Raw genomic sequence first — 25,430 nt, 5'->3', positions numbered from 1 at the left:
TGATTCGTGATTGTTTTTCCTGGAATGTGAGGTTTTTAGATTTCTGCAATGTTTATGTACCTGTATTCCGGATCGATTCGTATAGAGGTGGTGTTCTGGATTAGTGGTGCTGGAAGAGCACAGCAGTTCAGTGCCTTCTTGCTGTGTCAAAAGTTTGCACTTGCATCTATCCTGGGTTCGAATCCCAGTGGTGTCTGCTTAGAGGTGGTGTTATACACTTCTGGATTAGGTGGGACTTGAACCTGGCCTAAAGGTAGCGACGTTTTCGCTACCACAAGAGCCCTTTTGCTTGTCTTTTTTTAAAAATACATTACTTAGATGTGCAGCAGAGGATTCCTATATCACATCAGAATGGGAACTTCTATTAGACAGTCACAGATACGGGAAAGTTCCCAGTTCAAATAATTATAATATTGAAGGCAGGATTGATGTTAGAATTGCTTTTTGTAAGGAAAGAAAATAAACAGTCTGCTGCCCTGGCTAAGTTCAGGTAGTTTGGTAAATACTGAATATAAAAACTTTTAATAATCTTCTCGATGGCTCGGTACCATTTTGCACAATAACTTTAGCTTCTGAACGACCATACAAGTCAGTTCAAATGTTTAGTATTAAGCTCTTCAGGCTATAAAATCAGAGATTTAAATGCTGAATTCCTTCTTATTCTGGATTGTTCCTACTCCAGATAACTTTTTTATAGCAGTTGTTAACAGAAATTTGGGTCAAAATCCTGAAATTCCCTTCCTAATGGCATTTGTGGGTCTACTCACAGCAGGTGGACTGCAGCAGTTCAAGAAGGCAGCTCACTACCACCACCACCTCGAGCAATAAATGCTGGCCAGCCAGCAATGTCCACATCCCATAAATAATTTTTAAAATATCCTTTTTCACTTTGGAGAAATTGTACTTATGAGACTTCCAACACACTAGTTTGGATGGTTTCACACCCAGTGGGAAGACTATAGTAACCGTTTGCTGCCTCATAGGTTGCAGAAGGGTTATCTAGTGAAACCATAAACATACTAAGTAGCTACACTTTATAAGTATATTTGAACTTATGATTATGGCTATATTTGCTATAGGCCTATACAGCTACTATTGTGCACATGAATGTGGCATTTTCCATCAAATTGCAGCAAGAACCAGCAATGACAGATTTGTATAAATTCCCATGTCAGCACTATAGATGGGCAAACACAATGTGTGAAAATCTGCATTGTCATCATTAGGAATCAAATGTATCAAAGGATTATTGTAGTCAGGAATGTTTGGATCCCAAGATCAGTTTTCTTAATTGCAATATGTAAAAGGAAGAGGATGAGATTGAAGTTTAGTGTTTGGGATACATTGGCTAATGGTAGCATTTTGCTGTTGGGCTGGGGGTGGGGAGTGATTAGAAATGGCATCAATCTAAGCTTCGTGTGTCATTGTTTTTCTTCTAGCACATCCAGGTTGAACCAATGCCAAGTAATACTGCAGATATTGGAGATCTGAAATAAACACAGAAAATGCTGGACAAGTTAGCAGGTCTGGCAGCGTCCATTCAGGCAGATATAAATTTAGTGTTTCAAGTTTGATATGAGTCTTCTTTGGAACTGAAGAAGCCAAGAAAACGATTTTTTAAATGCTGTTGATAGAGGGGTGAAGGAGCAAGTGGATCAGATGGTAAATGTCCAAAGCAATAGGTAAAGGGAGTGCTGCTGGTAGCTGAGGAGGATATAGATGCTAAATAGTTATTAATTGTAGGTATGAATAGTAGAACATAGGTTGGTTTTGCTAAGAGTAATTGCATGCAAACAGGATATGGGATGGGGTGCAATCAAGATGGAAGATGGTGTTCATACTCTGAACTTGTTGCAGTCAATGTCCTGAAGGCTGTAAAGTGCTTAAGCAGAAAAGTAAGTGCTGTTTCTGCAGCTTGTGTTGGACTTTGCTTGAGCACAACAGCAGTCCTAGGACAACAATGTTAGCTTAAGAGTAAGATGATTTATTGAAATAATAAGCAATTGGAAGATTGGGGTCATTGTTATGGAAAAGCAGAGGTATTCTGCAAAGCGGTCACCAAGATTGCATTTGGACTTGCCAATGTCGAGCAGACTGTAGTGAATACAGTAGACTCAACTGAAACAAGAATGAGTAAACTGCTGCTTCACCTGGAAGAAGTGTTTGGAGCATTGGACAGTGATGAGCGAGGAGGAAAAAAGGCAAGTGTTGTGATTACGTGGAAGGTACCATGAGTTGGGGAATAGTGACAGAGGAGTGGACTAACGGGTCAAGCAGGCAATGGTGTCTCTGGATTGCTTACAGCAGAAGGGAAGGGAAGATATGTTTGATGGTGGTGGAAAATGTTGGTAGGATGGTAAGTGAGGACCCTATCATTTCCTATGGGATAAGGGGACAGAGAGAGGGCAGAAGTGCAGGAAATGAGTTGGAACAGCTGAGGGCCCTGTCAGCCACATTGCTGGTGGTGGTTGGGGGAATGGGTGTCCTCGGTTGAGAAAAAGGAAGATGCCAGAAGCACCTCTGAGGAGTGTCACAGCATTGGGAACATATATGACAGGTGGAAAAACTAAAAGGAATGGAGTCCTTGCAGGAAACTTGTTTTTATATTCTGCCCAATCTTAATTTGCCACCTATCTTTGCAAAATTATATGTCCTTTGAGTTTGAAACTATCATTACTTGACCACAGATGGTGCTTCTATCCATTAGAATTTTTCTTTTTGTTTTGATGAATCTATGCTTTCTGGAATATCCCTTTAAATATTTGCCACTGCATCTCTGTTCACCTATTCCCCAGTGTTCCCTCTAGTTTTCTTTCAGTTGCACAGGCCTCTGAGATCTGTGCATGACAGTGACTTCTGGAAGCAGACTAATAGCAATCATTGTGTGCAGAACCTTGGAGTGGCTGTGCACACAGCTTTGAGGGAAGGCTGCCCATCTGTTAACCTAAATTGCCAGTTCACTTTCGATAGCTCTGCTTTCATGCCCTTAAAATTGCTTATGCTTAAATTTAAAATAGTACGTTTGAGGCCACATTTCTCTCCCTTAAACTATATGTAAAATTTAATCACATTATGTTCACTTCCACTATGAAGCCAGTAATTAATCTTATCTTGTTGGTCAAAACCAGGTCTAGTATAGCTTGCCCTCTGGGTGCCATAACATACTGGTCTAAGAAATTGTCCCGAAAACAGTCAATGAATTCCTCATCTGGACTACTTCTTCCAATATAATTTTTCCAGTCTATATATAGGTTAAAATCCCCCATGATAATTGCTGTAGCCTTCGAACAAGCTCCCATTATTTCTTCCTTGATACCCGGTCCTACCACGTGGTCTGTTGTGGAGCATGTACACAACTCCCACAAGTGACTTCTTGGCCCTGTCATTCCTCAGGCACACAGTCTGCTTCGAAATTCTGGTTTCCTGAATTAAGGTCATCCTTCTCTATTGTGCTAATACCATCTTTGATTGATAGAACCTTTCCACCACCCTTTTCTAGCCTCCTGCCCTTCCTAAATGTCATATACCCTTCAATATTAAGGCCACAATATTGATCATCCTGCGACAATGTCTGTTATGGCCACTAGATTGTACTTATTTATCTCAATAAGTACAATAGTTCATGTTTTATTTCAAGTGCTATGTGCATTCAAAAATATTGCCTTAAGTTTTGTCCATTTCTTATTTTTGTAACTTCTTATCATTTCTACTTAATTTCTCTGAGTTCTGTATTCTCTGTCCCTTCTGTGTTTGTCAGCTTATCATTTCCCACTTGAATTCCTTTCTGTTGCCTTTTCCCCATTCTGATTCACCACAACTTCCTGAATTTGGGCCCTTGCGCTCACTACTTAGATTAAAGCCCTATCTATATCCTTAGTTATGCGGATGCAAGAACACCAGCCCTAGTATGGTTTAGGTATGGTCTGGGAGAAAGTGAGGATTGTAGATGCTGGAGAGTCAGAGTCAAAAGGGTGGCACTGGAAAAGCACAGCAGGTCAGGCAGTATACGAGGAGCAGGAAAGTCGACATTTTGGACATTCCTGAAGAAGGGCTTATGCTCGAAACGTTGATTCTCCTTCTCCTTTGATGCTGCCTGACCTGCTGCGCTTTTCCAGCAACACATTTTTCAGCTCCCCAGTATTTGTGTCAGTGCCTCATGAAGCAAAACATCTCCTCCATCAAAACTACAGCCACTCACTCATTTCTCTAATCTTGTTTACGCTCTGCCAATTTGCATGTGCTCAGGTAATACTCCAGTGATTATGACCTTTGAGATTCTGCTTAATTTGGTGCCAAGTTTCTTTCTGCGGAAACTCCTTCCAAATTCTATCTATATCATTGCTACAACAATGATTCTTTCCAACCAACTGCAAGTTCTTCTCTGTCCCAGAGCAGATATTCTGAACCCGAGCACTGGGCAGACAACACAGCCATCTGGACTATGCTGTTTCCTACTGCCACTACAGTCCTTTTAGCTCCCCGTTTGAATGGCTTCTTGTACCCTGGTCATTTAGCTCATCCATTCCACAGCCCCTGCTCCAAACAAGCACATACCTCACACCTGTTGGACAATCGCAGAGTTAAAAATCACACAAAACCAGGTTGTAGTCCAACAGGTTTATTTGGAAGCACTAGCTTTCGGAGCGCTGCTCCTTCATCAGGTGGTTGTGGAGAATAAGATTGTAAGACACAGAATCTATAGCAAATATATGCTATATATTTATATGTTATAAAGTTATATGCTATAGATTCTGTGTCTTACAATCTTATTCTCCACAACCACCTGATGAAGGAGCAGTGCTCTGAAAGCTAGTGCTTCCAAATAAACCTGTTGGATTACAACCTGGTGTTGTGTGATTTTTAACTTTGTACACCCCAGTCCAACACCGGCGTCTCCAAATCATGACAATTGCAGAGGCTGACACCAGTCTTCTAGATTCCCTAACTGCCTCACCTGTAGTCGCACCCTCCTCTCCCTGACCATATCAGAGCACACTATCCTAAGAGGTATGACTATTTCCTGGTATTAAAAAATCCAGATAAGTTACCCCCTCCCTGATGCATCATAGTGTCTAGTTCAGCCTCTATCTCATAAACACTTGAGCAGAAGCTGGATGAACTTCAGAGACTTACAGCAGATATACTTGCCCTGGATCACAATGGATTCCACGAGCTCCCACATACTGCAGCTTTGACAACCTACCTACACTGCCGTTCCAATGAGTTTTAAATTAATTATTTCGTTATATTATTAACTTATTATGGTACTTTTTATGTATTGTATTACTTGAGCGTACAATAGGCTTGAAACAATTTACAGATACTCACCTAACAGTTCGCTCTTTTCTCTGTCCCAAGCTGCTTGGGTATCTGTCCCTTTTCCCAGACTACTCCACTATGATGCTGACTGCAGGACATTCTTTCCGTGAATCTCAACACTCCCTAAAATTTTCAGCCATAAGTGCCAATTGGATGATCCAGCTCAGCCTCCTCTGGAGATCTCCACTGGCGCAGATGCCAGTCTTTAGTCCATTCAATTCACTCTATGTGATATCAAGAAATGGTTCGAGGCGCTGGATAATGCAAAAGCTTTGGGTCCTAACAACATTCTGGCAATAGTTCTGAAGACTTGTGCTCCAGAACTAGCTGCACCCCAAGCCAAGCTTTTCTAGTACAGCCATAACACTGGCATCTACCCAACAATATGGAAAATTGCCCAGGTGTGACCTGTACATAAAAAGCAAGACAACTCCAACCCAGTCAATTATAGCTGCATCAGTCTACAGGTAGCTCTATTATGCTGTAGTGAGGTTCCCATATGATACCTTATAATAGAAAATCATGCAGTAGAAATAATGGAGCCTATGGAAAAAGCAGGGTTGGGGTGAACCACCAAAAATACCAGTAAAAATCGAAACATAAATAGAAGTTAGCCTAACACAAATGATAGCACAGTCTAAAGTAAATTTTGATTTGTTGCATGGTATTTTATAGTGCAATTCATCAGAGTCTTCAACTGATTCCTCTCAATTGGTATTTATACCTGCTGGCTGCACTACATTTTAGCCAGTCTCTGATCCCATCCAATAGTAACACTGTACAAGTCAGATCCCAGAATGAAACCTGCCTTGATAGATCAAGGACTGAATCTTAATTTCTTTCGCTAAGTGTCAGTTTCGTTAAGTTTTTCAGAGGGTTTCACATCGTGATGCTTGGGTACGTCTACCATCTTATTTTACAAAACCCACTTGAATTCTCTCACACATTCTGGCACCATCATACTATGTGCCATTTCCAAAACAACTCACCACTCCCTGAATACCTCAGAATTGACCAACATCTGTGGTGCAGCACCATCTTTTAAAAAGACATTGTGCACCCAGACAAGAACTGTCAGTCCGGAGCTGCCCTGCATGGTTCCTGACATTGGCCCTGGATGTGGCAGACAACAGAAAATTGGTGCCTGTCTTTGTGGGCAGGGACATGGAGATGCTGCTGATGGGGATGGGGTGAGGGAGAGGCAGGAAGTCTTTTTCTCTCAGGCCAACAGAGGACGTCATTCTACTGGAACCATGCCAACCTGGACCAGGGTTACCATCCAGACCAGTGCAGTCTCAACCATCTGAAGGAATGCACAGAATGTAGGATGATGAATGACCTCCATTCTGCACGTGAAAATGCCACTATTTTCTCATTGATACCTCACACTCACTCTCTCTGCTACTGTACCTGCCATTTCCTGCAACATCTTCGCCACTCAATCTCATCCTCACAAACATCTGACCCTGAGTAACCCTGAGCCTCTTCTGCACATCCTACCCATCCCCTCAAGACATCTGCACACATATAAAAAGTGTGCCACCAGCTTTCTCTCCATCACCCACAATGTGCACTCTTTCCTGGCTTTGACCACCCTGAGCAGCTGACTGACCATGTCCAAGCTCCTGTACTGGTAATTTTTTGCAGTTGGTTACTAGTGATTCATCATTGAAACAGATTCACATGACTCTGCAGATATTCTTTAACATCTAAACATACTTAAAGAAAGAGAAAAAAAAGCTCTTAATACAAACAACAAAGCCAAGTTTCAATCTGCTCCTCACCACTGTCCTTTTACTGTGAGTCAATTTCATGAAATTTCACTTCTATCTCAACTCTTTTAAGTTTTTAAATAAACAGATTGCTCCCAGTTCCTTGTCCTCAGGCTGTAGACATTTTCACGATGCATTCCCAAGTCCACTAGCACAAATACTTCACAACATCTTTCACGAGAAAGTGCATGAGCTGACTGATCACCTGATGCCAACACTGCGCCCAGTCCTCTGTGCATCGTGCTGGGAATCGTGTAATAGCAAACGGGAGTTCGCTTTATTTTTTAAAAATCACATTACAGACTAAATGCGCTTAATAAACAAGCGTTATAGAAGAACTAGCTATACACTTGATCATCAGTAAAGTGATGGAAGCTGTCGCCAACAGTGCTATCAAGTAGCACCTGATCATCAATAACCTTCTGAGTGCTGTTCAGAAGGGCGGGAAAAAGACTCGGAGGGCCATAGTCATAGGGGATTCTATTGTAAGTGGAGTAAATAGGCAGTTCTGTGGCCGAAAACGAGACTCCCGGGCTGGTATGTTGCCTCCCAGGTGCTCGGGTCAGAGATGTCACTGATCAGCTACAGAGCATTCTGAAAGGGGAGGGTGAACAGCCAGTTGTCTTGGTGCATATAGGCACCAATGATCTAAGTAAAAAACAAGATGAGGTCCTGAAGGTAGAATTCAGGGAGCTAGGAGAGAAGTTAAAGAGGAGGACCTCAATGGTAGTGATCTCAGGATTGCTACCAGTGCCACGTAATAGCTAGGGTAGAAATGAAAAAAATAGGCAGGATGAACACGTAGCTTGAGGGATAGTGTAGGAAGGAGGGGTTCAGATTTGTGGGACATTGAGACCGTTCTGGGGAAGGTGGGACTATTACAAATTGGATGGTCTACACCTGAACCAGACTGGAATTAACGTCTTTGGGAGAATCTTTGCTACGGCTGTTGGGGAGGATTTAAACTAACGTGGCAATGGGCTGGGAACCAGAAGAGAAGACTAGTAGACAGTGAGGTGGAAACTAGAAACTGTAAGGAATAAGATTATGAAGTTACCATTACTAAGTGGAAGAGTAGGCAGAGAGCAGATGAACGCAAAGGAATTGGTGTTCTGAAGTGTATATGCTTTAATGCAAGGAGTATAGTGGGTAAGGCAGACAAACTTAGGGCTTGGATTGATGCCTGGGAGTATGACATTATTGTGATCAGAGACTTGGTTGAAGGAAGGGCATGATTAGCAATTAAATGTTCCAGGATATAGATGCTTCAGACAGGACAGGGAGGGAAGTAAAAAGGGGGAGGAGTTGCATTGCTTGTCAGGGATGATATCACAGCTGTGCTAAAGGAACACACTATGAAGGGTTTGAGCAGTGAGGCATTATGGATAGAGCTGAGAAATAAGAAGGGTGCAGTTACATTCTTGGGGCTGTACTCCAGGCCTCCCAACAGTGACTGTGAGGTAGAAGAACAAATAGGTGAGGATTATGGAAAGATGTAGAGGCAACAGGGTGGTGGTGATGGGAGATTTTAATTTTCCCAACATTGACTGGGATACACTTAGTGTCAGAGATCTGGGTGGGGCAGAATTTGTAAGCATCCAGGAGAGTTTTCTAGAGCAGTATGTCAATAGTCCGACGAGGTAAGGGACCATATTAGTCCTGGTGTTGGGGAATGAGCCAGGCCAGAAGGTAGAAGTTGCAGTGACCATAATTCTATAAGTTTTAGAATACTCAGACAAAGATTAGAGTGGTCCTAAGGGAAGAGTACGAAACTGGGCCATGGCCAATTATATCAAAATTTGGCAGGAGCTGGGAAATGTGGATTGGGGGCAAATATTTGAAGGGAAGTCCACATTTGATAAGTGGGACGCTTTCAAAAATAGGTTGAAGATAGTGCAGGATAGGCATGTCCCTTTGAAAGCAAGAGATAGGAAAGGCAAGATTCCTGAACCGTGGATGACAGGAGAATTCATGCGACTAGCCAAGAGGAAAAGGGAAGCGTACATAAGGTCCAGCAGCTAAGAACAGAATGGGCCTTGGAGGAATATCAGGAGAGTAGAACCAAACTTAAACAAGGAATCAAGCAGGCTAAAAGGGGTCATGAAATAACTTTAGCGAGCAGAATTAAGGAGAATCCCAAGGCCTTTTATTCATAAATAAGAAGCAAGAGGAGAACTAGAGAAAGGGTTGGTCCACTAAAAGATAAGGAAGGAAGGTTGTATGTCGAACCTGAGAAAATGGGTGAGATTCTCAACGATTACTTTGCATCAGTGTTCACTGATGAATGTTGAGATTAGAGATAGAAGTTTGTTTACTCTGGATCACGGTAACATAAAGAGGGAAGATATGTTGGGTAAGCTAAAGGATATTAAGGTGGACAAATCCCCAGGACCGGATGGGATCAATCTCAGGTTGCTGAGGGAGGCAAAAGAGGAAATAGCTGGGGCCCTTACAGATATCTTTGTAGCATCCTTAAACACAGGTGAAGTGCTGGGGGAACTGGAGAGTTGCTAATGTTGTCCCCCTGTACAAGAAGGGTAGTAGGGATATTCCAGATAACTGCAGACCAGTGAGCCTGACGTCAGTGGTGGGAAAGTTGCTGGAGAAGGTACTGAAGGATAGAATCTATTTACATTTGGAAAAGAATGGGCTTAGCAGTGATAGGCAACATGGTTTTGGACATGGTAGATCATGCCGTACCAATTTAATAGAGTTCTTTGAGGAAGTGACCAAGTTGATAGATGATAAGAATGTAGATGTCAGATACATAGACTTTAGTAAGGCGTTTGAGAAGGTTCCCCATGGTAAAATAATGGAGAAAGTGAAGTCACATGGTGTGCAGGGTGTTCTAGCTCAGTGGATAAAGAACTGGTTGAGCAACAGGAGACAGAGAGTAGTAGTTGAATGGAGTTTCTCGAAATGGAGAAAGGTGACCAGTGGTGTTCCACAGGGGTCAGTGTTGGGGCCACTGTTGTTTGTGATAAACATAAATGATCTGGAAGAGGGCAGTGGTGTCTGATCAGTACGTTTGCAGATGACACAAAGATTAGTGGAGTAGCAGAAATCATAGGGGACTGTCAAAGAATACAGGAAGACTGGAGAGTTGGGCAGAGAAGTGGCAGTTGAAGCTCAATCTGGGCAAATGTGAAATTATGTATTTTGAGAGGTCTAATTCTAGAGCGCACTATGCTGTAAATGGAAAAGTTGATGAGCAGAGAGATCTGGGAGTTCAGGTCCATTGCACCCTGAAGGTGGCTGCACAGGTGGATAGAGTGGTCAAGAAGGCATATAGTATGCTTGCCTTCATTGGACGGGGTATTGAGTATAAGAGCTGGCAGGTCATGTTAAAAATTGTACAAGACTTTGGTTTGGCTGCATTTAGAATAAAGTGTACAGTTCTGGTCGCCACATTATCAAAAGGATGTGGACGCTTTGGAGAGGGTGCAGAGAAAGTTTACGAGGATGTTGCCTGGTATGGAAGGCGCTATGAAGCAAGGTTGAGTAGGTTAAGACTGTTTTCATTAGAAAAAAAAAGGAGATTGAGGGGGGAACTTGATTGAGATCTACAAGTCATGAAGGGTATACAAAAGTTAAAAATCACACAACACCAGGTTATAGTCCAACAAGTTTAATTGGAAGCATTAGCTTTCGGAGTGCTGCTCCACACCGGCATCTCCAAATCATGAAGGGAGGATAGAGATAATTTTTTCCCCCCAGGGTGAGGGATTCAATAACGAGAGGTCACACGTTCAAGGTGAGAAAAGTTTAAGGGGGATACATGTGGAAAGTACTTTACACAGAGGGTGGTAGTTGCCTGGAATGCATTGCCAGCAGAGATAGTAGAGGCAGGCACGGTAGATTCATTTAAGATACGTCTGGACAGATGCACGAGTAGGTGGGGAGTAGAGTGGATTTGGATTGGCACAGGCTTGGAAGGCCAAAGGGCCTATTCCTGGGCTGTAAATATTCTTTGACACCCAGTTTGGGTTTCACCAAGGCTACTCAGCTGCTAACCTTATTGCAGCTTAGTCCAACATGGGCAAAACAGCTGAATTATAGAGGTGAGAGCAATAGCCCTTGACATCAATGCTGTATTTGATAGTGTGGCATCAAGGAGTCCGAGCAAAACTGGAAGCAATAGGTATTCAGGGAAAACTCTGCTGGCATACTTGGCACAGAGGAAGATAGTTATGGCTGTTGGAGGTCAGTCATCTCAGCAGGAGTTCCTTACTGTAGCATCCTAGGTGCAGCCATTTTCAGCTGTTTCATCAATGACCTTCCCTCCATCAGAAGTGGAGATATTCACTGATTATTGCACAATTCATGACTCAGATGCTGAAGCAGTCCATGTTTAAATGCAATATCCAGGTTTCAGCAGAAAAATGGCAATTAACATCCGTGCAACACAAATGACAGGCTATAACCATCACCAATAATAAACACTGGAACCAATGGCCTTTGACAGTCAATGGTGTTACCATCACTGAACCCCCACCCCGCCCAAACACTTGGTTGCCGTCATCCTCGGGTTACCATCGCCCAGAAACTGAAGCTATAACCTAAATAAACTGGCCACAGCAGTAGGAAATAGACTAGGAATCCTACAGCAAGTAACTCACTTCCTGGCTCCCGAAAGCCTGTCCAACATCACCAAGGCATAAGTAAAGAGTGAGATGGAATAGTCCCCATTTGGCTGATGAGTGCAGCTCCAACAACACTCAAGAAACTTGGTACAATCTAAGACGAAGTAGCTCACTCAATTGGCACTACATTCACTCCCTCCACCATGATGCAGCAGTGTGCACCATATACAAGATGCACTGCAGAAATTCACCAAAGTGTCTTGGACAGCACCCTCTAAACCACTGACCACTTCGGTCTAGGACAGCTGCAGACACATGGGAACAACAACATCTACAAATCTCTCTCCAAGTCACTCACTACCTCAACTTGGAAATATATTGCTGTTCGATCAGTGTCATTGGATCAAAATCTTGGAACTCCCTTACCTTCCTCATGGCACCCTTGACCTTCAGTCATGGAGTCCCACCTGGGGCTACAGAAACATTTGTCTGTAGCCTTCACTTTTGAATCTCCTACCACTATTGCTATTTCTCCCATCCCCTTCTGTAACTGGGTTCTGGCCGCACTCCCCAGAGAAATTGTCACTCAGTGGTTTCCAACAGAGAAAAACTAATTATTTAAATTAATTTGTGGGAAGTGAGCATCTGCTCCCTGAAGGTGGCACGGTGGCTCAATGGTTAGCACTGCCATGTGGACAATAAATGATGGCCCAGCCAGCAATGCTCACTTCGGACAAGTACTAGGAAATGGGACTAGAGTAAATGACCAAGCAAGACAATAGGCTGAACAACCTTTTCTTCCCCCATGCTATAAACCCCTACAATTCTAAAAGGTTGTACAACAGGTGTTCAACTGTATCCCAACAGGAGTGGAACAAGAAGTCTGCTGCTACATGAAATTAATCGTTTGTGACCTCCAGCCTCTATTCTTTAGTGGACCAAAAGGAGAAGTGAAAGTCAGGGTGGCTTTTAAACTTTTTGTAAGCAATATTTCACTCAATGTAGGAGGTATGGCTGTGTAAAAAATAAACATTTTCCTTGAAAAAAAAACAACAGGACCTGTTGTATTTTCCTTTTAAAACATGCCCTCATACAGGTAGGGGAGAAGAGGGGATAATTTCACCCCTCTCCCTATTACACAGAATAAAAACATCTCTTTATTGAGTAGTAATGGAGACTGCTTGCATAAGTTTACAGAGTACACATTTTCAATCGAGTCTCTGGTGAAGTGTGCATCAGTGTTTTTTTTTCCTCTTCAAGTGTTGGATGAAAACGGAAAGATGCCGATTCCTACTGGGGTTTAGGTCCACAGATACCAGTAGCTCCCCAGTCCCAATTCACTATTCTTCATACTCCAGTATATGGACATTGTCCCTCAACATTCATCCTTCAATTTCCCATAGGGGTTTTACAGCTCATCCATCATATCTGAATTTTACCCAGAACTTAAGAAACCTGCAGAAAAACAGTGCCCATTCTAGATGGCTCTTCTGCCAAAGTTCAACAGTTAAAGAGTCCTGGGATTGACTGCCACCTTAAATTTAAAAAGGTGACTCTTCCACATGATGTTGTATAATGTAGCTTAAGATCTAAGTGATTCAATTAGTGGCAAGTAGAAATGCAGAAGAAAAATAAAAGGAATCTTACCAAGAGACAAAATGTGGATATATAAATATCTGCTAGATATAACATGATATAAACCTCTAAAGTAGGAATTCAGAAACAGTATTCCACAGGCCTTAACTAAAGGCTGCTCAGAACTGAAGTGCATTTTGATACATCACAAACTTTTAAATCTTCTTTGCAGCTACAGCAGTGAAGTCAGAAGGCAGTCACGGTTCCAAGCTTTCCAACCTAATGATGCAAGCCAACATATGCTGAAACGCAGTTGAAAAAGAACTTGCTCATTGGGGGGGACATTAAAAATCTCCTTCTTTATCTGAAAAAAAAGTGTTTGAACAATAAATCAAAGTAACCCTTTAAATAAGTAAGTGTCAGATACAATATTTGATCATGTTTCTTTTCTCCCCTCCAAAGAGTTCTCCATGCTGACACCATACCATTTGTGTGGGGAACATTGGGAAAACCTTTGCAACTTATTCACTTCCTGAACTACCCATATATTAAAAAAAAACAAGGGGTAACTGTTCTCACACAGTGGCTCGTGTGTGGAATGAACTTCCAGAGGAAGTGATTGATGTGGGTACACTTACAATGTTTAAAAGACATTTGGATAAGTAAATGAGTAAGAAATGTGTGGAGGATATGGACCAAGCACAGGTAGGTGGGCCTAGTTTAGTTTGGGATTATGGAGGAGAAAGTAAGGACTGCAGATGCTAGAGATCAGAGTGGAGAGTGGGGTGTTGAAAAGCACAGCAGGTCATGCAGCATTCGAGGAGCATGGACTAGTTGGGCTGAAGGGTCTGTTTCCGTGCTGTATGACTACGACCTCAACCAATACTATCTAAGCAAATTGACCAGTCAGTCATTTATCAGTTGGTGTGGGGCAGGCACCTCTGGTCCAGAATGACTTTTGCATTTGTCCACAGAAAACAATCAACCCAAAAAAGCAATTAATTGGGTGGAGCACTTTCAAATGTTGAGCTTGTTCAGGAGGAAGATTCAAAGCTCCATCCCATTACTCCTCAGGCAATATTCTCCTGAATCAAGTACAAGACAAGAATTCAAACAATTGAGTCAAACAACTTTATTCTCGAGAAAAGCTTCAACAGTTAAAGCAAACTTGTGGTTTAATTCCAAATTAGAAATATTCAAAATAAAAAGCAAACTAAGCAAAAGATTGCCTGCGAAAACAACAGTCCTTTCCACATTTTAAAAACCTCACTAGACCTGTACTGGCTTTCCTCATAGCTCTGAATTTTGGCAAGTTTATGCAAAAATACTTTTTAAAAAGATATCCCAAACAATACTCACCACTCTGTTTCAGCAGCTGTCCCTTTCGTGATTGCTCCATCTTCTCTATAAATTGCTCAAAAATCTTGATGGGCCCAAGGAGGCTTGTTTTCTTATAATCTGAGTGCAGAGAAATTTAAGAGGAATTCACTCACCCATGTGTATTGCATTCCCACATGGTTTCTGTCCAATATTCAGTTTTGTAAGATCATATTAAATGGGAGAAGCAAGCCATTCAGCCGCCCTAAGCCAGCTCTGTCATTCAACAAGATAAGAGCTGACCAGTCATGATCTCAATTCTAATTTCTTGCTTGTCACTCCATCACCCTCAACCCCCTTGGCCTATCAAACATCTGTCCAATTTAGCCTTAAGTCAACCTCTGACAAGGTTGTAAATTACAGTCTTTTCAAGAATAAACCAAGATGTAGATTCACCATTGTTATAGAAAAAAAAAAGACACTGATGGGCCTGACTTTGAAGTTATAAACTGGGGGAAGGCAATTTTAACAAGATCAGATACGATTTGGCCATGATGGACAGAGCAAACACTTTTAGCGATGGTTTTCCCAATGGAAACCTGCATCCAATGGGGTTCCGCAGCAATCACTTTTCTGACCCTTGCAGTTTGTGGTTTATATAAATGATTCAGACTTGAATGTAGGAGGGTTTATCACTCAGTTTGCAAAATGATATAAAAATTGGTGGGATGGTGAATAGTGAGGATATAAATGGGCTGGTCAGATGGGTTGAGTGCAGTACAAACAAGGGAACACATGATGAACTTTAGGACCCTGGGAAGCACTGAGGTTCACAGGGACCTTGGTGCATACATGCACCAGTCCCTTAAGGGAGTGACACAGGCAAGAATGGTTAAGGTGGCACGAGATACTTGCTGTTATTCGATGAGGCAGAGAGTTTAAGAGCAGGGAGGTGATGCTGAAACTGTATAAAACATTGGTTAGACTACAGCTAGAGTATTGCATATAGTATTAGAATCCACATAGAAGGGATGCGATTGCAGTGGAGAGGATGCAGAGGATATTTACCAGGATTTTGCCTGGGCTGGAGAGTTTGAGTTATGAAGAGACAGACTGGGATTGTTTTTCTTGGAGCACAGAAGACTGAGGGAGGACATGATTGAGATGTATAAAATTATGAGAGGTATCCCTCCAGAGGAGGAATCAATAACCGGGGTGGGCCATATACAAGAAATTTAGAAGGGCTGAGGAAATGTCTGACACCCAGAGGATGGTGTGAATCTGGAACTTGCTGCCTGTAAGGATGGAGGCAGAAATCCACAACATTTCAGAAGTAATTAGGCGTGCACCACAATGATGGGCCAAGTGCTGGGAAAATGTGATTAGAATAGATAAGTAGTTGTTTTTGACTGGCACAGACTCAATGGGCCTTTCCTGGTGCTGTAGACCCCGAAACCATGCTGCAGGGATAAGAGAGCGCAGTTGATTCTTAAAGCAAATATTCCAGGGCTGGCCTTTTAGGGTTCCTGGTGTGGTGATAGTGTCCCTATCTTGGAATCAGGAGATCTGGGTTCAAGTTACATTTGCTCCAGGAGGTGCATCATATTTTTGAAAAAGTTGATTAGAAAACTCAAGCAAGTGGAGGCCTAAACTAGGGCTTTGAAGTCCTTGAATATAGACTTTACCAGCAGAAGCTTGCTCAAAAATAACCATTTCATTTCAGGAACCAGTCAAGCAAACCATATCTGAATTGCATCTGATGAAACCATATCTGCCCAAAACTGTACACATAAATGATGTACTGTAAGGTGAGTAACACCTTGGAGTGAGACTTCAACAGAAGCCAGGATCGTCAGGGGAGAAAGATGACAAAAGTGGGTGATTAGTTGTTTTAGGAGAAATGCCTGGATATTGTATTGGACCTGCAGTATTATGCAGCATTGTTCTCTGACATGAGATGGTGGCATTGTGATATTGTCACTGGGCAAGTAATCTAAAGGCCCCCAAAACTAGGTGAATTTAATTTTATGAAAAAAAAGAATAATTAAAACAGTCAAGCCATAATTAAATGTTAGTCTCAGTAGTTACTATGAAATTTATCAATAATCGTATAAAAGGTGATCTTGTTCACTTGTTTTCTTTTGGGAAGGAAGTCTGCCATCCTGATCTGTTCTACGCTACGTGACTCCAGAAACACACCAACATGACTGATTCTCAACGGTTCTCAAATACAAACTGGGATGGGTAACTTATTGATGACAATGCCCACAGCCTCATCTGGATATTTACCTCTGGTGCGACGTTTCACCTCCGGCTCTTCACCGTTCTCAGTACTTGTAACTTCTTGCTCTTCCTTAGTTTTCTTATCAAGCTCCTTGCAAAGATAACTTTAAGAGAATCAGAGGTTACCCCATTGTAAATTACAAAACACAACTTTGTTTGCCTGAAGGCACTGAAGCAGTGTTAAGGCAATGTTACTAGAATTAGAATCCCTACAGTGTGGAAACAGGCCTTTCAGCCCAACAAGTCCACACCAATCCTCTGAAGAGTATCCCATCCAGACCCATTCCCCTACCCTACTACTCTACATTCCTCCCTGACTAATGCACCAACCGACACATCCCTGAACACTCAGCAATTTAGCATGGCCAATCCACCTAATCTGCACTTCTTTGGACCGTGGGAGGAAACCAAAGCACCTGAAGGAAACTGATGCAGACACAGGGAGAACATGCAAACTCCACACAGTCGCCGGAGGCTAGAATCGAACTCAGGTCCCTGGTACTGTGAGGCAGCAGTGCTAACCATTGAGCCACCGTGCCACCTTCAGGGAGCAGATGGGATGGATGCAATTGAAGTATATTCCCTCCAATGTAAAAAAGGTAGGACAAACGAATCCAGAATCCCCTGGATGACAAGAGGTCAAAATTAACATTTTTTTTTTAAAAATGTGTGCTTATGACTGAGGCAGAAAATATAACAGAGAATCAACAGGAATATCAAAGGTCTAGAGGGGAGGTGAAAAAAGGAAATAAGACAAGCAAAGAGTAATGAGAAAAAACTGGCAGCTAACATAAAAGGAATCCCCGAAGGTTTCTATAGGCATAGGAGCAGTAAGAGAATGGTTAAAGGAGAGTAGGCTGATCAGACATCATAAAGGGGATTGACACACAGGGGTGTGGGGTGGGGGCATGGCAGAGTTGTTAAAATGAATATTTTGCAACTGTCTTTACAAAAGAGGATGCTGCTGCCAAGACCACATTGACAGAGGAAGAAACTCTGTCGACAGAAGGGTTTCAAATAAGGAAGAAATCATGAATGAACTGTTGGTGTTTGCAGTTGACACGGCACCAGGACCAGATGAGATGCATCCAAGGATTTTGAAGGAAAGTGAGGGTAGAAATTTCAGGGGGAACTGGCTACAATTAAAAAAAAATCTTCCTTGGACTTGGGAAGTGTCAAAAGACTGGAAAATTGTAAACATTATGGCCTTGTCCAAGAAAGGTTTAAGGAATATCCCAGCAATCACAGACCAGCTAGTGTAACTTTGGTAGGGAAATTTATGATTATTTGGGATAGAATTAGTAATCACATGGAAAAAGGTGGGTTGATTAGGAAACGTCAACATGGATTTCTATTAGGAAAATTATGCTTAACTAACTTGCTGGAGGTTTTTTGAAGAGGTAACAGCAAGGGTTGAAGAAGGTAAAGTTGACGTGGTATATATGGATTTCAAAGGGCATTTAAAACTGTGCCACATGACAGATTGGAGAGGAACATTATAGGTCATGGTGTTAAGCGGGACAGTAGCAACATGGATACAAAATTGACTAAGCGATGGTAAACAATGGCCAATGGATATTTTTCAGGCTGGAAGGTATATCGGAGTTCTTCAGGTGTTGGTATACTTCACAGTTTACAGATGACATGGAACTTGGAAAAGTCCTAAATTGTCAAGATGACAGCATACAATTTCAAAATGGACTTAGACAAGTTGAAGTGGGCAATCGGTGGCAGATGAAGTTCAGTGCAGAGAACTATGAGATGATGTACTTTCAATATCAAAAGACAATATAAAATAGGGGTTAAATTCTAAAGTGGGTGCAGGAGTAGAGGGACTTGGATATGTATGTGCACAGATCATTGAAAGCGGTAGGACAGATGGACAGAGCAGAAATAAAGCACAGTGTTCTCAGTTTTACTAATAGTGCTCGAGTACTCTTTACTAATAAAGGGTACAGTGGCTCAGTGGTCAGCACTGCGGCCTCTCAGCGCCAGGGACCTGGGTTCGATTCCAGCCTCGGGTGACTGTGTGGAGTTTGCACATTGACCCCATGTCTGTGAGTGTTTCCTCCTGGTGCTTCAGTTTCCTCCCATAATCCAAAGATATGCAGGTTAGGTGAATTGGCCATGCTAAATTGCCCGTAGTGTTCAGGGATGTGTAGGCTAGGTGCATTAGTCAGGGGTTAATACAGAGTAACGGGGAATGGGTTTGGGTGGAATACTCAGAGGGTTGGCGTGGACTTGTTGAGTCGAAGGGCCTGTTTCCACATTGTAAAGATTCTAATTCCAGTAAGGAGGCTATGCTGAACTTGTACAAGAGACTTGTTAGACTTCAGCAGAATATTGCAGACAGTTGTGGGCCCCACATTACAACAAAGGTGTGAATGCATGGAGAGTGCGCAGAAGTGATTTACTGAAATAGTTCCAGGGATGAGAAACTTCAGCGGTGAGGATAGATTGAAGTTGGGACTCTTCTCCCTGGAGAGAAGGAAGAGAGGAGGTCTGAATAAGACTTTCAAAATCATGAGCAAGCTAAATATAGAATCAAGTGTGAAGCTGTTTCTGCTGGTAAAAGAAATGAGGGGCACAGATTTGAAATGTGCAAATGAAGCAAGAGTAATACAAATGAAAAACTCTTTCACACAGTGAGCGGTCAGGGCAGGAAATGCCCTGCCTGGAAATGTAGTAGAGGCAGGTTCAATCAAGGTATTCAAGAGGGCACTGAATGATTTGGAAAGAAATGGTGTGCAAGGTATAGGGTAAAAAGGCAGGAGATTAGAACAAAGGAATAGAACTATTGCAAGCATGGTGGGCAGAATGGTCATCTTCTGCATGACAGTAAGTTTGTGATTTTTGCTCAGAAGGCATTTGTCTGGGCCAGAAACCCAATCTTGGATGTCAACTACAAAACATGGGTTGTGCTTACATGTAGGTGACACTTGAACAGAAGCTGGGAATAAATGAAGTAAAATAGATCATTTTAATATTTTGGAATAAATGTGACTTCTTATAGAATCCAAGTTGATGCACCAAATTACTTCTACAGATGCCTGGACACATCTCAAAATCCTTTATGGAGCTACTTTCCTGCCTTACTTATACTTTAAAAAGAACCCTGATATTACCACCACTACAGTTTCAGAAAAAAAAAGGAATCACACTTAAGTCGCTTTCTCAATACATAAAAATACCTGATGTCAATATCCTTCATACCTTATTGTTGGGACACTAAAAGGATCAAATTTATCCACATTCTTGACATCGAGAGGCACTGAAATGCGCCCTGGAACAGCAACAGAAATGATGAACAGAATATACTGCACATACAGTTGAAAGTTTTCTGTTTATCAAGCTATCAAAAATGATGTGGCAACACTACAAAACAAAGTACCACAACCTTTTTATACAGCTTTGTTTTAAAAAAGACTGATGAAACAGCAAGCAGTCAGATGGCCAAGGCCATGGAGGGATTTGAACACAAGGATGAGTGTTGAAATTAATCGCTTTAGTACACTCAGGTTTATATCTGGCGCCAATTCAGAAACAGATAGACAGAAAGAGAACAAGAGAGAAAAACCAGACAGAGTGAGCAAAGTTGCCAAAGATTGAGAAGTAGGATACCAAACAGAACACAGTCAGTCAATTTTTAGGAAAGACGACAACAGGTACACAATACCTGTTTTGGGATGAACGGAGAAAGGGCTTTTCAGCAGATGGTTGATGCTTTTACTGACGTTAATATCCAGACGGGGATAGCAGTACTGCAGCTTAATCTCTTCTAAATGGTGGTCATTCACTTGTTTGGTTAACTGTAGAAAGCAATTTGATGAATAGAAAGCTCACATTCAAAGACAACACAAGCAGGTTGTACAGCAAATGAGCTGACTTCCCAAAGACTGTGATTTCAACTGCAAATCAGTTACCATCCAATGTTTTGAACAAAACCATCAATTAACTTTTGTCACAACCTGCTGGAAATCAAGCCCCGTTATTCTTGAAATCACCACAAAAGTTAAAGATTTTAATGAAAGTTTGCAAAGCCCCCAAATCACCTGTCAGATTGACCCAGGCTATTCCTTGTCATGTTTTCCTGTCAAACAGTCCTTTTTCCATTACAGTTTATGATGAAAAATATATAAAATGATATGGTATTTACAAATCTTCATGAATCTAGTCATGCAACTAAATATCAGCTGTTCACAAACTTTTTTTTTACTTCAAACCCTATTAACCAATGCTAAACAAACCTAGATTATTTATAAATGCATTGGCCTAACACCAGATAGCGAGGTGCAAAACCACTGTACATGATCATCATTTTTTACTCTCTTACAAGAGTGTCGTTACATACTGTTACCACTATAACGTAAAGATTCAGGATATATCATTTTCATTACTTGGATACTCGGGTTCTGAAGTGGACAGGACTAGGTATGGCTTGAGGTTTAATTTAAGGATTGTGTGCATTGAGAAGAGCTTTTTTTCAGCTGAACAGTAGTAATTTGTGTGCATTTAACATCCTTGAGGTGAACAGTTTAGTATCTTAGAATGCTAGAAGAGAGAAAATAATTGGACCATTGCTCTGCTTTGTCTCCTTTCTTTCTACAGATGTACAAGACACCCTCTGCAATAAGTGTCCTGAAACAGAAGGAGACAGAGATAGAAACAAGTTATCCAGAAAGACAGTATCACTGACAAGGCCATTAAGTATGCAGGCTTCTTTCCGAGAGAAAAAAGGTCATGGAGTAAGAATTGGCCTGACATCAGCAACGCAATTTAGCAATCTACAAAACGGTCAGGGCAGAAAGTCCTGAGTAGCTTAATGTCAAAGAGAAAAGCTCCAGAAACAGAAGGCTGTGGACAATGAGTTTAAAATAACCCATTTTAAGAAATGTGTGATCTGCGTTAGCAGTTTAAGGGCCGATAAAGTGTGGAGCTGGCAAAAGCACAGCAGGTCAAACAGCACCAAAGGAGCAGGGGAGTTAATGTAAAAGGCGATAACCTTACATCTGGGCTGGGGAAGAGGAAAGACAGCAGAAAGTAAATATGGGCGGGGCTGGGGGAAAGGTGGGTGGGACGGCGACATGTGGATGCAGTTGATTATGACTGGTCAGTGCAAAGGGTGGAGCAGATACATGGGAAGGAAGATGGACAAGTTAGGTCAGGTCAAGGAGGAAGGATGGAAGAGGGGGGCTGGACCTGGAATGATTGGGGGTGGGGGCTGGTGAATTCTACATTAAGGCTGTATGGTTGCCAGTTCCTGAGGCAGAGGATGAGATGCTCTTCCTCCAGTTTGCATGTGGCCTTATTTTAACTATGGAGGCAGCCCAGGATGGACGTCACTGGGCGAGTTGAAATGGCTGGCAAACCAAAAGGTGGGGATGATTGGAGCGTACGGACCATAGATGTTCCCTGAACTGGTGCCAGAGTTTGTGCTAAGTCTCTCCGATGCAGAGGAGACTATATCAGGAGCAATGGATGTAATCAGGTTAGAGGAAATGCAGGCAAATCTCTGCAGGACTTGGACTGACTGACTGACTGGGGCCTTGGACAGAAATAAGAGGGGAGATGGGAGGGCAGGATTTGCACCTCCTGCAGCCGCAGGTAAAGGTGCCAGTTGCGGAGGGGAGGTTGGTGGGGAGTGTGGAACTAACAAGAGTCACAGAGAACAGTCCCAGCAGAAAGTGGATAGGAGTGGGGAGGAAAATATCAATTTGATGGGGTCAGACTACAAGTGGCAGAGGAAAATGCACTGGATTTGGAGATTAGTGGGGTGGAATGTGAGGACCAGGGGATTCTATACTTTTTGTGGGAGATTTCTTTGAGGGCAGAGATGTGGGAAATGGAGGAGATGCAGGAAATGGTGGAGATGCAGTGGAAAGCATTGTTGACCACGCGGAAGGGAAAATTACAGTCCTTGAAGTAAGAGGACATCTCGGATGACCTGGAATGGAATTGCTCATCCTGGGCGCAGATACGGAGGAGTGGTTGGGAGTATGGAAGTGTGTCTGTGTGGGGTCGAGCTGTGGGAGTTGCTGGCTTTGAAATAGATGTTGATGCTGAGTCAGTTGTCGGACATGGAGATGGAGAGGTAGGCAGAGATGGTCTTGGTAAACCTAAGGTCAGGGTGGAAGGTGTGGGTGAAGTAGGTGAACTGTTTGAGCTACGAAGAGGCAGGAATAGTTCTGACCCATACGGTACCTGTAGCCATCCCTCTGGTTTGTAGGGAGTCCGAAGATTGAAAGGAAAAAAGTTGTAAGGGTGAGGACCAGTTCTGCCAAGTGAGTGAAAGTGTCAGTGGAGGGGGACTAGTTGGGCCTATGGGAGAGGAAGAAACAGAGGGCTTGGAGGCCCTCCTCCTGGGGTATACAGGTGTTGAGTGACTGGATGTCAGGGGTGAAGATGAAATATTGGGGGCTGGGGAATTGAAAGTCAGAGAAGGCGGAGGGCATGGATGGTGTCCTGAATGTGTGGGGGGTTTCTGGACCATAGGGGTCAGGACAAAGTTGCAATAACAGGAGAGAAGTACAATGGACAGGAGCAGGCAGAGGCAGAGGCAATCAGTTGATCAGGGCAGTCAAGTGTATAGATTTTGGGTAGGAGATAGAAACGGGCAGTGCGGAGTTGAGGAATGATAAGATTGGAGGCTGTGGATAGGACATCTCCCAAGGAGATGAGATTGCAGATGACCTGGGAGATGATAGTGTGGTGATGAGGGGTCAGGTCATGATCAAGGGAGCAATAGAAAAGTATCAAAAAGAGTTGGAGTGTAGCCTCAGCAAGGTAGAGGTCAGCGTGCCAACTACCACCACACCTCCCTTGTCAGCTGGATTGATGGAGTTGGGGTTGGAGTGGAGGGCTGCACATTGCGAGGGTAAGAGGTTGGAGCGGGTAAGGGGGTGGAGAAATTGAGGCAGTTCACGTGGAATGTCCTCACGTTCCACCCACTAATCTCCAAGTCTAGCTCATCATCCTCTGCCATTTCCACCACCTGTGGTCTGACCACCAACACCAAAATGATATTTCCCTCCCCACCCCTTTCTGCATTCTGCAGGGACCATTCCCTCCACGACTCCTTTGTTAGGTCCACACTCCCCACCAATCTCTCCTCCACACCTGGCATCTTTTCCTGCAGCTGCAAGAGGTGAAACACCTGCCCTCACACCTCCTCTTACCTCTGTACAAGGCCTCAAAGAATCATTCCACAGACAGCCTTCATGCATCCCATCACCCAGCACTTAAACACACAGGAGGTGACAGATGTTTGGAACACTCTTCCACAACAGCAGCTGTTGATGCTAGATCTGTTATTAGTTTTAAATCAGAGATTGATAAGTTTTTGTCAACCAAAAACTTTTAAAGGATATGGGCCAAAGGCAAGTTAGGCCATCGATCAGCTATGATTGAATAGTGGAACTGGCTCAAGGGGTTGAATAGCCTACTCCTGTTCCTAAGGTGAAAAGGGTTGAATCTTCATTTCTTAAACTTGCAACATGACTGTTTCAAATAATTTTGTTTTGTTCATTTGAATGAAACTACATTGCCAGTCACTCATTAATATGGTCAGTGACTGACCACCACAATAAATTGCGAAAAAATAAAACTTTCGGCCTGTCAAGTCAGGTTTCACATTGGAGCCTGACTTATCTGGGATCTTGACACCACAAAGACAGTCCAAGTGACTCACCCAGTGCTCAGTTTTCACACCAGTGGAATGAGAAAGGAGAAACAGCAGAGCTTTATCTAACATTCACATGTTCACCAACCCAAAATGGTGGCATCAATACAATGCTCAGCAGCTAATCAGACATCCAATTTCTTGCAACTTACTTGGAATGTGTGGTTTACCACTGATGAATTAAAATGACACAGCTATTACCCTAACTACGGGATGAAATGAATTATACCCATCCACCTATATATTAGATTGTGCTCAACTGTATGTTATTCTTCAGTAAGGCAAACAATCAATCAGGGTTCCAATGAGTAATTTCTTGGGACAAATATCATCATATATTAAATGTGGAATGCTCTAACTGTTGATATATGCCATTGCTTGAATAAAACTGCAAGATCGATAAGATACAATAACCTATTGACTGAAAACAATCCATGGGATGGGATCAAACCACAAACACCAAAACCACATTAAAATTGCTAGCTTCTGCCATGGTGGCTGTTGTTGGTCAAGGTGGCACACTGTAGGTTTGGTTAACTGAGGAATGAATGAATTCTGCTGTAATAAACTACTTTAAAAATACTCTCTATTTTGGTGAATGCACAAAGGACAATTGCGGTGAGTTCAGAGCTTCCAACACTGATAGAAATCCACGAGCTCAGTTTTGCAGTGAGAGGAGAAAGTAGAAAATATTTAAGGGTCAGACAAAATTAAATGCATCACTTTAATGTTGTCATCTCCGTTTCTCAATTGCAATGCTCTTTTGAATCACACTCAGTTGTGTTATCACGATTTAAGTGATGGTATGACCACTTACAGTGCATTGCAACAATTTCCAGCGATCGGTTGCATTTCGTGCTTTGTCAAAATCTATTTGCAATCCCTCATGAAACTGTGCACAGC

At 42.5% G+C, this 25,430-nt stretch overlaps 1 protein-coding gene across 1 annotated transcript in view; it reads right to left on the bottom strand.

Annotated features, from left to right (window-relative positions):
• Positions 1-10,703: 10,703 nt before the first annotated feature.
• Positions 10,704-25,430, bottom strand: part of prim1 (DNA primase subunit 1) — a 30,523-nt gene continuing 15,796 nt past the window's right edge. The window contains exons 8-13 of the mRNA XM_072567331.1: positions 25,345-25,421; positions 20,526-20,658; positions 20,063-20,132; positions 16,856-16,953; positions 14,609-14,707; positions 10,704-13,613 (exon numbers count right to left, since the gene is read on the bottom strand). Of these exons, the coding sequence (XP_072423432.1) occupies positions 13,594-13,613; positions 14,609-14,707; positions 16,856-16,953; positions 20,063-20,132; positions 20,526-20,658; positions 25,345-25,421 (497 nt within the window). The 3' untranslated portion in view covers positions 10,704-13,593. The remainder of the gene's footprint in view (positions 13,614-14,608; positions 14,708-16,855; positions 16,954-20,062; positions 20,133-20,525; positions 20,659-25,344; positions 25,422-25,430) is intronic.

Source organism: Chiloscyllium punctatum, chromosome X (genome assembly GCF_047496795.1).
Source record: "Chiloscyllium punctatum isolate Juve2018m chromosome X, sChiPun1.3, whole genome shotgun sequence".
Lineage (NCBI taxonomy): Eukaryota > Metazoa > Chordata > Chondrichthyes > Orectolobiformes > Hemiscylliidae > Chiloscyllium > Chiloscyllium punctatum.
Note: the sequence above shows the minus strand (reverse complement) of the source record. Positions and strands in the feature narration are given on the sequence as shown.